The following is a 12,597-nucleotide window of genomic DNA, read 5'->3' as shown; positions in this document are numbered from 1 at the left end:
CATAGCACGGAGCCATGGCAGTTAAAGTGGGGCGGGATTGGATTCAACCAAAACCAACAGTTACCCTGGATATTTCCCGAACTGGATTGTTTCTGCAGTGCGGACACAAGCTCCGATTTGCCCTTCACAGGAGCTCCACTAGTCAGGGATTCTGGAGGGAGCTACCATTGACTTTGCAAACCCAGCAATGGAAGACTTCCCCCATAGTAAACTCTCCTTCTTTCCAAGCTCCAGCTTTTTAGCCTTGCTTCCTGCAGAGGGGCTGATGCTGCAGTTTCACATGGATAAGGTTGCCATAAGTCAGGACCTCCAAAGCGGGACAAGTGTAGGATAACATTTTCAAATGTAGGACATTTCTAAAAATGGAGGACATGTGAAAAAATTGGTGATTTTTTAAAAATGTTAATCTAAATGCATGTTTCTTAGGCATGATCAAAATGGAGGACATTTTGACATTATTCCTGGACAGATGTCAGGAATGTAATTCCCTTTCTGGCCACACACACACACCCAATTCCAAAACACACACACATAGCACATTTACACTATCATTTTTTCTTGCTTTCTTTCTTGCTTCTGTTGGATTTTTAACGCTTTTGCCTGATGAAGATGTCAGTGGAGCTTTGAAAGCTTGCATGATATATTTTGTGCATTTTGGTTGGTACTATACAGGTATCACTGCATAGTAGGTTTTGGCTGTTACTGTACTTGTGTGTCCAATTTGTTAGCATAGAATGTTTTAATATGTGTGAACATGGTTGATAAGTGTAATCCTTAAAAGGTAGACCATGTGAAGAATCATAATGACAATACTAGAAGCTCCAAAAGGTTGGAATTAATTATGGGCAAGTCCTACTCTCCACTCTCTCAGCCTCAAGGAGAGACGATAGGTCAGGCAGCAAACCTCTTCAGAATAACATCTTGCCAAGAAACCCCAGGATAGGTTTGCCTTATTATGGTCTGTTTCCAGACACAATTCAAAGTGCTTTTCAGTTATAAGTCTCTGGTGCCACAGCCCTTCTGCAAACTACAATTTCCACATCCAGGCTGGGTTGCCGTAAGTCAGAAAGGAGTTGAGGGCACACAATAACAACAGAAGAGGAGGAAGAGGAGGAAAGAAAAGAAGAAGGGGGAAGAAGAGGGGGCTGGCTTGGTGGCTAGAGAACTGGGGGAGCCAGAATGGCCCCGCAAACCCAGTGGGAGACCTTGGGCAAGTTACACTCTCTCAGCCTCTTCTTAGGAGAAAGTAAAGGCAATCCTCCCCTCCTTTGAAGAAACTATGCCAAGGGAACTCTGCAGGGTTGCCATAAGTCAGAAAGGAGTTGAGGGCACACAATAACAACAGAAGAGGAGGAAGAGGAGGAAAGAAAAGAAGAAGGGGGAAGAAGAGGGGGCTGGCTTGGTGGCTAGAGAACTGGGGGAGCCAGAATGGCCCCGCAAACCCAGGGGGAGACCTTGGGCAAGTTACACTCTCTCAGCCTCTTCTTAGGAGAAAGTAAAGGCAATCCTCCCCTCCTTTGAAGAAACTATGCCAAGGGAACTCTGCAGGGTTGCCATAAGTCAGAAAGGAGTTGAGGGCACACAATAACAACAGAAGAGGAGGAAGAGGGGAGGAAGAGGAGGAGGAAAGGAAAGAAGAAGGGGGAAGAAGAGGAAGAGGAGGCTGGCTTAGATGTTGGAGACCGACTGGCGTGGGGCTTTTTCTCCCTCCTCCTTCCCCTTTTCTCCTCTCCCCCAGAAGCCACAGCCACAGCAGAGAGAAGCCCCAAAGGAGGAGGAGGAGGAGGAGCAGGAAAGAAAGCCAAAGCAATGAACATTAAAGGGAGTCCCTGGTGCCTGCCTCCTTGCCTTTTGCCTTTGTGCTGAGCCCTTGGTGACAGAGGAGGAGGAGGAGGAGGAGGGAGGCTGGGGGACAAGGGAGGCTGCCACACCAGGAGACCCCCCCCCCCGCCATGCTCCTTCTCCTTCTCCCTGGAGGCAGCCATCTTGGCTGAAGAGGAGGAGGAGGAGGAGGCGTGACTAAGGGGGTCACATGGGGGGAAGGAGCCAATCCTGCCTTCTTTCAGGCAGGCAGAGCTTGTCAGTCAAAAGTCTTGACTGGAGATTGATAAAATCTGGCCTGGAGTCAGCAGGAACCCGGGATTGAAAGGGCAAAACGGGCGGGAAACGTTTTAAACCCTCCAATCCGTGAATTTCACGGCGGCAGCCGGGTTATGGCAAGCCTACACATGGAAAGCCTGTGTTTCTCCATCCCTCCTTGGTCACCATACATTCAGATGCAGCTGAAAAGACCTCCAGCTGGACAGAGGAAGAGGAGGGTTGGTTTTTTTGGGGGGGAGGGAGAGGCTCATTTGTGTGAGTGGCTTTGTTAAAGTGAGGTCCACCTGGAAATGTAACAAGTGTTTTAAAACACACACACACGGGAAGCAAAAGGATGAGAGATCCTGGATTCCATGGGGAAGAGAGAGTTGTTTGGTTTTGCCAGGGTTAAAATGAAGGGAATGGATTCCTAGAGAGGATGCAAGAAAGGTAGAGGAGGAGGAGGAGGAGGGAAAAGATTGCTCTTCCTCCATAGCCAATTGCTGTCCTGAGTGCAAATCTTCCCAGGGAAAGGCAGCCCTTGGGAGCCCAGGAGGGAAGGGAAGGGGAGCCTCCTGGAGAGAGAAGGAGCCTGGCTGCTCTTTAGGATCTCCTGAGCCTCTTTAAATGGTAAATCTGCTCCTCCGTCTTCAGATAAAGAAGAAGAAGGTGAAAAGGACGGGTTCCCCTTTCTTTCTTTCTTTCTTTCTTTCTTTCTTCCTTCCTTCCTTCCTTCCTTCCTTCCTTTCTTCTTTCCTCTCCCACTCCTCCTCTGAATTTTTACTGTGTTCAGTTGGTGCTGATGTTTGGAAGCAGTTCATCTCAAAGTCATGCCTTTCTCCTTAACTCTGCTAAAGGAAAGGAATTTAATTTGTTTAAATTTTAAATTGTTTTAAATATTTTGTTAGCCAAATTGGGGTCCATTGTGGGGAGAAATGAATGGCACAAATGAATTATTATTATTATTGAATAGAATTTGATTCAGTTGTGAGGCTGAAAAAGGCAAAGAAGGGTCCCTCTCCCTCCTCCCTTTTCTTTCTTTGGAGGACTAAAGCCCATCATAGAATCATAGAGTTGGAAGAGACCGCAAGGGCCATCCAGTCCAACCCCATTCTGCCATGCAGGAAATCATCCTCCATCTTGTGCTCTGGGCAAAGAGGGGGCCATCTTGTACTTTGCCTCAGGCACCAAAATGTTTTGCCTTCATCCTGTGGAATGACTATAAAGAAGCATTGTTTTTTTCCCTGTAGCCATAGAGATTGATAGATAAATAATACTTTACAAATAATAAATGAAGAGGAGGACTTTTAAAGGGAGGCCTGATAATAACACACAAGGGCAAGCAGAGAGATTGGGGAATGAGTTGATGGTGACACAGCTCTTGGATGGATTCAAAACGTTTGGCTTATGGTTAGTTTCAAGGTTTCTGTCTGACCCAGAAGGAAAGGACATCTCCTCTAGCTGTTCCTTCACTGCTGGTGTTGGTCTTCTATACAAAGGAGGAAAGGAGCAAATGTCAAGAGTAAAACTGGGCATTAATCATCTCTACCTCAAGAGAGCATTCACCATGCCTCATTCATGAAACATTTTTCCTTTCTAGGAATGGTCTCCCAGTCTTTTGCCTTGAGTGAGGATCTGGCAGCAGGAGGAAGAGCCTCTTTGGCCATTTTGGAACCTGTCTAGGCGCACCAGTCGAAGATGGAAAAGCAAGACTCAGCTGGACCTGAGTTAGGGAAAGGCCTGCCATGCCTTCCAGCTGGGAGCATTTGGGAATTCTGCAGAGCATCAACACAGAAGAGCCTGACAGAAGTTACGTCCCATTCAGAGGTACAGCGGGAGCATTTTAAGCAGTTCTGCTACAAGGAAGCTGACAGTCCCCGAGAGGTTTGCAGCCAACTCCATGCTCTTTGCCATCAGTGGCTGCAGCCAGAGAGACATACCAAAGCCCAGATCCTGGACCTGGTGATCCTGGAGCAGTTCCTGGCCGTCCTTCCCCCAGAGATGGCAGCCTGGGTCAGGGAATGTAGGGCAGAGACCAGTTCCCAAGCGGTGGCTCTGGCCGAAGGTTTCCTCCTGAGCCAGGCAGAGGAGAAGAAGCAGAAAAAGCAGCAGGTGAGAAAGAGTTTTATCCTAGGAATTTCAAAGATATTGTAAGCCTCCAGTCTCATCTACTGCTCAGTATTTTCGGGAAATCATCATGGAAAGAAGATCCAAACGCCCTCCAGATCTTTTATCTTTGCTGGTCATTATCTTTGTGACACTTGCTGTTCTTTTCCTCCCAAGGATCTCATTGTAGAAGAGGCTGGTGATCTTCCTGTGGCAGAGAAGGCTCTCTCAGACTCTGGGAAGACAGTGCAATCCAAGTGGATGGTGCAGCGAGAAGAGAGGAGCACCACCATAATGGGTAAAGAATCAGACAAAAATATTCCCCTATCTTAAATTTATTATTATTATTATTATTATTATTATTATTACCTGGTGGTATAGTATTTAAATGTCTATACTGCAGCCAATTACTCATAAACCACAAGGTTGTGAATTCAATACCAGCCAGGAGCTTCCTCTGTAGGTCAACTCAACCTTGCATCCTTCCATAGGTTGCTAAAATGAGTACCCAGCTTGTTGAGGGCAATTAGCTTACATTTTGTAAACTGCTTAGTACACCGGTAAGCAGTATAGAAATGTACAGTTGCACCTCATTTTTCGTGGGGGCTCTGTTTTGGACACCACCACCCCTGCAAAAATGGAAAATCACTTATATTCAAGCCCCATTGACTGTAATAGTAGTACACACACACACACCATTTTGTCCTCCTACGATTGCCACCTGTGAGGGACACGGATTTTAAGTCTGTGAAAATGGAGGAGGGAATGTATTTGCTATTGCTAGTGTACATGCTATTGCTATTATTATCTTAAATCCAAACATTTTCAATTGAAAAATTGTGACGGGAAATACATTTTTTTTTAAATTTTATTGCATGTACGTAAATCTGCACAAGGGCAGCTGAAGGGCTGTTTCTGAAGACTGATAACCTGGCAGTCCTCAGCTTTTACTCGCTTTCTGTGTTGGAAGAGCCTGGGACTTGCAATGTATTTATTGCCAAGCGCTAGAGTCAAAGAAACCTCTCTACCCAAGCTGGACATTGATTCCCAGAAAATGCCAATGAGGCCTCAGTGATATTTTGCCCTTCTGAGGGCTTCCCTGAAATTTGCTTTGGGAGTCAGTCTACCTTGCCATATATTTCTGAAGTCTTCCCATAATTTTGTTTACATAATTTTTGTTTATAACCATTTCCTGTTCTTTTAATAAACTTAGAGAAATACTGGGGGTGATCCCATGGTCAGGTATACAGTGCACCCACACGGTAGGTGGGCGCGCCATATGCAGCTTCCTGCTTATGCGGAAGCTGCGCAACTGGAGAAGAAATGGCGCACGCGCCCATGACGTGCATACTCCCGCGCCGTGAGCCCCATTCAGTCGAATGGGACTTGAGCTTACACGCTATTCGGCTTACACGGGGGGGGGGGGCAGAATGGATCCCCCACGTAAGCCAAGGGCTCACTGTACTAAAAGAGAAGGGAATTCAAGACGGATGGGAGTTTCTCAAAAGGGAGATACTGAAGGCACAAATTAAAGCAGTTCCAATGAGGAAGAAAAATGAGAGGTGTCTCAAGAAACCTGGATGGATGACTAATGAACTTTCAACTGAGCTAAGTTTGAAACGGGACATGTATAAAAAATAGGGAAATAACCAAAGAGGAATTCAAACAAATAGCGAGCATGTGTAGGGGTAATGTCAGAAAAGCTAAAGTCCAGAATGAATTCAGGCTTGCCAGAGGGAGCTCAAGAACAATAAAAAGGGCCTATTTTGTCTAAAGCAAAATGAAGAAGAAGGAAATGGTAGGGCCACTGCGTAGAGAAGATGGCAGTATGCTGACAGGAAACAGAGAAAAGGCAGAATTACTCAACACCTTCTTTGCCTCAGTGTTTTCAGAAAAGGCAAAGGGTGCTCAACCTGAGGATAATGGAGCAGAGGACAGAATAGGAGAATCTCAGCACAGAATAAATAAAGAGATAGTACAAGAATATCAGGTTAATCTAAAAGAATATAAATCATAGAATCTATGATTCTATGAAATCTCCAGGACCAGATGAACTACATCCAAAGGTATTAAAAGAACTGGCAAATGTAATATCGGAGCCATTGGCAATAATCTTTGAGAAGTCCTGGAGAACAGGAAAAGTCCCAGCAGACTGGAGGAGGGCAAACGTTGTCCCCATCTTCAAAAAGGGGGAAAAAGAGGATCCCAACAATTATCGTCCAGTTAGTCTGACATCAATATCAGGAAAGATCCTAGAGCAGATCATTAAACAGAGAGTCTGTGAATATCTAGAAAGCAGTGCCATAATCACAAAAAGTCAACGTGGGTTTCAGAAAAACAAGTCATGCCAGACAAATCTGATCTCTCTCATATATATATATATATATATATATATATATATAATTACCAGCTTGTTAGATGAAGGGAATGCTGTGGATATAGTATATCTTGATTTCAGTAAGGCCTTTGACAAGGTTCCCCATGAAATTCTTGCAAACAAGCTTGTAAAATGTGGGCTAGACAAGGTAACTGTTACATGGATTTGTAAATGGTTGACCGGCCAAAGTCAAAGGGTGCTCAACAATGGCTCTTTTTCATCCTGGAGAGAAGTGACCAGTGGAGTCCCACAGGGTCTGTCCTGGGCCCAGTGCTATTCAACATCTTTATTAATGACTTGGAGGACAAAATTGGGGGCATACTTATCAAATTTGCAGATGACACCAAATTAGGAGGAACAGCTAATACTCCAGAGGACAGGATCAAAATTCAAAATGTATAGACTAGAAAGCTGGGCCAAAGCTAACAAAATGAACTTCAACAAGGAGAAATGTAAGGTACTGCACTTAGGATGGAACATGAAATGCACAGATATAGGATGGGGGACACCTGGCTGAATTAAACTACGTGTGAAAGGGATCTGGGAGTCCAAGTAGACCACAAATTGAACATGAATCAACAGTGCGATGTGACAGCTAACAAGGCCAATGTGATTTTAGGCTGCATCAATAAAAGTATAGTGTCTAGATCAAGGGAAATAATAGTTCCACTCTATTCTGCTTTGGTCAGGCCCCACCTGGAATACTGTCTCCAATTCTGGGCACCACAATTGAAAAAGGACATTGAGAAACTGGAGCATGTCCAAAGGAGGGCGACTAAAATGGTGAAGGGTCTTGAAACCATGCCCTATGAGGAAAGACTTAGGGAGCTGGGGATGTTTAGCCAGGAGAAGAGAAGGTTAAGAGGTGATATGATAGCCCTGTTTAAATACTTGAAGGGATGTCATTTTGAGGAGGGAGCAAACTTGTTTTATGCTGCTCCAGAGACTAGAATATGGAACAATGGATGGAAGCTGCAGGAAAAGAGATTCCAGCTCAATATTAGGAGGAACTTCCAGAAAGTAAAGGCTGTTCAGCAGTGGAACATATTCCCTCGGAGTGTAGTGGAATCTCCTTCCTTAGAGGTCTTTAAACAGAGGCTGAATGGCCATCTGTTGGGTATGCTTTGATTTAGATTACCTGCATGGCAGGGGGTTGGACTGGATGGCCCTTGCGGTCTCTTTCAACTCTATGATTCTATGAAATAGTGATGGTGCTATCTAAATAAAGATTATAATAAATAATAATAATTTCTTGTTCTCTGATCAACCTCTAGATCATTCTAAGTCTCTAAAATATCTCCACCCTATTAGTGATTTTCCTTGTTTGCATGAATAGGAAAACACATAAGTCAGAAGCAGAGGAACAGTTCAACCTTTTCTTTCCCTCCAGGCAACGAAACACAACCATTGCCAATAGATCCCAGCTTCCCTCTTCCTTTTGATGCACTGAGCACACCTGTGTACCTGGATCAGGTATGGGCCAAATTCTCTGGAAGGGTCAGGAATGGGTCAGGCTGGGTGCCCTGGGTCCCTGTTTCTCTCTTCAGGCCAGGCAGAACCACCCCTTTTCCATTTTTTTAGTCAAAGGCCTGGTACAGATGGGCTCCGAAGGAGGCCCTCATCACGTGCAAGGGGCACCCCGCCCACACTCCCCTCACAAGTGATGAGGGAGTCCTCGCTGCGTGGCGCCGAATCGACAGTGTGCATAGCAATGACATCACTGCTGCGCGGCCTCCAGATGGAAGCTGCGCAGCAGCGACATACACCGCTGCCAGATGTTTGGGGCAGCACAAGAAGGAGTCGCTTTTTAGTGGTCCTTTTTTGCGTAGTTGTGCTGTGCAGCAAAGTGAGGCAGCTCTGTACCGCACCAAAGTTGTTCACTATAGTGACTGCTCCATTAAATTAAATTGTATTCATCAACCCTAACCTACTTCAGTTTCTTTCTTGATGGTCTTCAGTATGTTTGGTTGATGGGTATCTTTTTTTTAGGTGACCTTTGAGGAAGTGGCTGTGTATTTCAGCGAGGAGGAGTGGGACTTTCTGGATCCAGATCAGAGAGCCCTGCATAGGGAAGTCATGGGGGAGAATTTGAAGATTGTTGCCTCTCTGGGTAAGACTCCCTTCTCCTCATACTAGATTAAATTTGCTTGTTTAAGGAGACGGGGTGGGCTGGTAATGTTGTTGGTAGCTGTTATTCATGTTTGTCTTTTAATTAATATGTTGGCAAGGGGAAAAACCAACTCCTGGTGCAGGCTGGGTGCAAGTCATCCAGATGCAGCCAATACCCCCAGCTATTGGTATTGGCAATGCACTGACCACTTTTCACACACACAAGAAGGCGACTCACAGTCAATTAATTCATCCAAAGTTCTGAAGGCTTTTATCTTCAGTTGCAATGTATACAATACAATACAATATTTACATACACTGACTTTACAACTCCAATAATAACAACAACAACAACAACAACTCTCTAGATCAACTACTGTTACTTCAACTGCTCCAAACAAACCACAACTACCCCCATGTGACCTGTCCCTTGTTCCACTTATAGAGTGTTGGCTCTGAGTTATTACTCTGGGCCACATAGCATGAGTCAACCCTGCAGCAACTTTGCATGATGCCATGTGCTCAGAATCAACTGTTTGTGGCTGTCCCATAGAATATGTGTCACTTGCCACTCAAAATATTTTTCTTTAGTTGTTAAAGGGACAATATTCTAACAGAATATTAATATTTTTAAAGTTTTATGTTTTTACACTGAGTAATTGTTTACTTTTTACTTTTTAAATTTATCAACACTTTTGTATAATTTTAATGCATATTCTTTTTAAATATGTTATAAGCTGCCTTGTGCCTCATTCATAGCATCATAGTGTTGGAAGAGATCTCAAAGGCCATCCAGTCTAACACCCTTCTGCCATGCAGGAATACACAATCAGAGCATCCCCAACAGATGACCACCCTGCCTCACTTTAAAATCCTTCAAAGAAGGAGACTGCACCACTCTTCAAAGGACTGTGTTCCACTGCCAAACAGCCCTTACTCTCAGGAAGTTCTTTCTAATGTCGAGGTGGAATCTCTTTTCCTGGAGCTTGCCTCCATTGCTCTAGGTCCTAGACTCTGAAGCGGCAGGAAAACTTCACTTTTTAACCTTCTCTTCTCCAAGCTAAACATGTTAAGCTCCCTTCCCCTCTCCTAATATGGATGATTTCCATAATAATAGGCATTATTTATTGAGGATTGGCTGTAGCAAGTGTGCAACACAATGCTGTCCCCCTTCTTCGGTATTTTTAAGGTGAAATATCTAGCAGCAAACCCAGTTAAGCATGATTAAGAGAGAGGGGGTTCATGCTTTCATGGATGCAAGTAACTAGGAGCTCTTTCAAAGAGGTTCCTACCTTGGCTAGTCTCTGCCAAAGGCTCCCCAGGAATGCCAATGGGGAAACTTTTGAGTCTCGTTTGTCTTTCCAGTAGCCCACTCACAATAATGTCTGTTAGGCAGTTGTTTTTATTTCAATTTTTTTGTCCTCTTTTATGTTTTGATCTCATATTTTTCTCATTTCTAGGTGGCGATGTGAATGGAAATGAAAAAGGAAGTGAATGTTTTTGTCTTGTTTGTGGGAGAAGCTTCAGTTGTAAAGCAAGCCTTAATCTTCACAGGAGAACACACATAGGGAAACAACTTTATAAAGATGGTGAGAGTAGTTATGGGGAAAAACCAATTTCACACAAAACCTCTCAAATAACAGAGAAACCATTTAAATGTTGGAAATGTGTCAAATGTTTCAGATGGAGGACACAGTTTATGTCACACAAAAAATTGCACTCGAGGAAGAATTCATTAATAGGTTTGGAGTGTAGAAAGTGCCCATGGCAGAAAACACACCAGGCTTGCCATGAAGCAGAACATACAGGTAAGAAACCTTGGAAGTGCTTGGAATGTGGAAAGAGCTTCAGGAAGAAGATAAACCTATTTAAATGCCTGGAATGTGGAAAGAAATTCAGTCGAAATGAACACCTGGCTTCTCATCAAGCAATTCACACAGCAGAGAAGCCATTTAAATACATAGCATATAGAAAGACTTTCGGCTGGATTGCAAGCCTCATTTATCATCAAGCAATTCACACAGGGGAGAAACTATTTAAATGCTTGGAATGTGGAAAGAAATTCAGTCGAAAGGAACACCTCTTATGTCATCAAAGAATCCACACAAGGGAGAAACCCTTTAAATGCCTGGAATGTGGAAAGAGGTTCAGTCGGAAGGCCCACCTTACTTCTCATCAAGCAGTTCACACAGGGGAGAAACCATTTAAATGCCTAGAATGTGGAAAGAAATTCAGTCGAAAGGATCACCTTTTTTTTCATCAAGCAAATCACACTGGAGAGAAACCATTTCAGTGCTTGCAATGTGGAAAAAGGTTCAGTTGGAAGTCAGGTTTCACAAGTCACCAATTAACTCACACAGGGAAGAAACCATTTAAGAGCTTCCAATGTGGAAAGAGTTTCAATAAGAAGAGTAGCATTGCTCATCATCAATTAGACCATACAGGGGAGAAACCCTTTGAATGCTTGGAGTGTGGAAAGAGTTTCAGTTGGAAGAGTAAACTTGCTCGTCATCAATTAACTCACACAGGGGAGAAACCCTTTGAATGCTTGGAATGTGGAATGAGTTTCAGTTGGAAGAGTAAACTTGCTTGTCATCAATTAACTCACACAGGGGAAAAACCCTTTGAATGCTTGGAGTGTGGAAAGAGTTTCAGTTGGAAGAGTAAACTTGCTTGTCATCAATTAACTCACACAGGGGAGAAACCCTTTGAATGCTTGGAGTGTGGAAAGAGTTTCAGTTGGAAGAGTAAACTTGCTCGTCATCAATTAACACACACAGGGGAGAAACCCTTTGAATGCTTGGAATGTGGAATGAGTTTCAGTTGTAAGAATAACCTTGCTCGTCATGAATTAGATCATACAGGGGAGAAACAATTTAAATGCTTGGTGTGTGGAAAGATGTTCAGTCGGAAGTCAAACCTCTCACGTCATGAGATGACTCATACAGGGGAGAAACCCTTTAAATGCTTGGAGTGTGGAAAGAGTTTCAGTGGGAAGAGTAACCTTGCTCTTCATCAATTTACTCACACAGGGGAGAAACCTTTTGAATGCTTGGAATGCGGAAAACGTTTCAGTCGGAAGGCCCACTGCACCTCTCATCAAGCAGTTCATACAGGGGAGAAACCATTTAAATGCTTGGAGTGTGGCAAGAGTTTCATTCGTAAAACAAGCCTCACTCGCCATCAAGTAACTCACACAGGGGAGAAACCCTTTAAATGCTTGTAGGGTAGAAACAGTTTCATTCAGAAGAGTAGCCTTGCTCGTCATCAATTAGATCACACAGAGGACAAACAATTAAAATGCTAGGAGTGTGGAAAGAATTTCATTCAGAAGGAACAAATTGCTATTTATCAATTATCTCATACCAGGGAGACACCATTTAAATGTCAAGAATGTGAAAAGAATTTCAGTATCTTCCTGTGGGAAATTTCAGTTAGAAGACAAAGTTCACTTTTCATCAATGAAATAAATAATAATAAATAAAAATTTTATTTATATACCGCCCTTCCTCAGATCAGGGCGGTTTACATCTTCCAAAACCAGAATACAATACACATTAAAAACATATCACACCATTAAAAACAATTACCATAAAAACAAAAAAGCCCCAAGTTAGCCAGTCCTTTTGCCAGTGAGGAGGAAGGAGGTCCATAGGACTCTTAGTCGGGGAATGCGTTGCCAAAAAGGAAGGTCTTCAGGTCCTTTTTGAATTGGGCCAGGGAGGCGGCCGAGAGGAGCTCTATGGGCAGCGTATTCCAAAGGGCCGGGGCGGCGATGGAGAATGTCATCCTAGAAGTGGAGACAAGCCTAGCCCCGGGAACCCTAAGTAGTTGCTGCCCAGATGTTCTGAGGATGCGGGGCGGAATGTACGGGGAGAGGCGGTCCTTCAGGTATCCTGGGCCCAGGCCATTTAGGGCTTTATAGG

The 12,597-nt window shown here is 43.9% G+C and overlaps 1 protein-coding gene across 1 annotated transcript; it reads left to right on the top strand.

Moving 5' to 3' along the window:
* Nucleotides 1–3,777: 3,777 nt before the first annotated feature.
* LOC149320542 (uncharacterized) lies at nucleotides 3,778–12,063 on the top strand. The gene is made up of 5 exons (XM_089499861.1): nucleotides 3,778–4,191; nucleotides 4,363–4,483; nucleotides 7,953–8,035; nucleotides 8,552–8,672; nucleotides 10,132–12,063. Exons 1-5 carry the CDS (start codon nucleotides 3,778–3,780, stop codon nucleotides 11,895–11,897), a joined length of 2,505 nt encoding a protein of 834 aa, XP_089355987.1. The 3' UTR covers nucleotides 11,898–12,063.
* Nucleotides 12,064–12,597: the final 534 nt, after the last annotated feature.

This window comes from Sceloporus occidentalis, unplaced genomic scaffold (assembly GCF_023333645.1).
Source record: "Sceloporus occidentalis isolate IW3139 unplaced genomic scaffold, rSceOcc1.0.p SCAF_1, whole genome shotgun sequence".
In the NCBI taxonomy this organism is placed as follows: Eukaryota; Metazoa; Chordata; class Lepidosauria; order Squamata; family Phrynosomatidae; genus Sceloporus; species Sceloporus occidentalis.
Note: the sequence above shows the minus strand (reverse complement) of the source record. Positions and strands in the feature narration are given on the sequence as shown.

Coding starts and splice junctions, on each gene's coding strand:
- LOC149320542 (XM_089499861.1), top strand. CDS start 3,778: ATGGAAAAGCAAGACTCAGCTGGACCTGAGTTAGGGAAAGGCCTGCCA. Junction 4,192..4,362: donor AGAAGCAGAAAAAGCAGCAG/GTGAGAAAGAGT, acceptor TTTCCTCCCAAG/GATCTCATTGTAGAAGAGGC. Junction 4,484..7,952: donor GAGGAGCACCACCATAATGG/GTAAAGAATCAG, acceptor CTTTCCCTCCAG/GCAACGAAACACAACCATTG.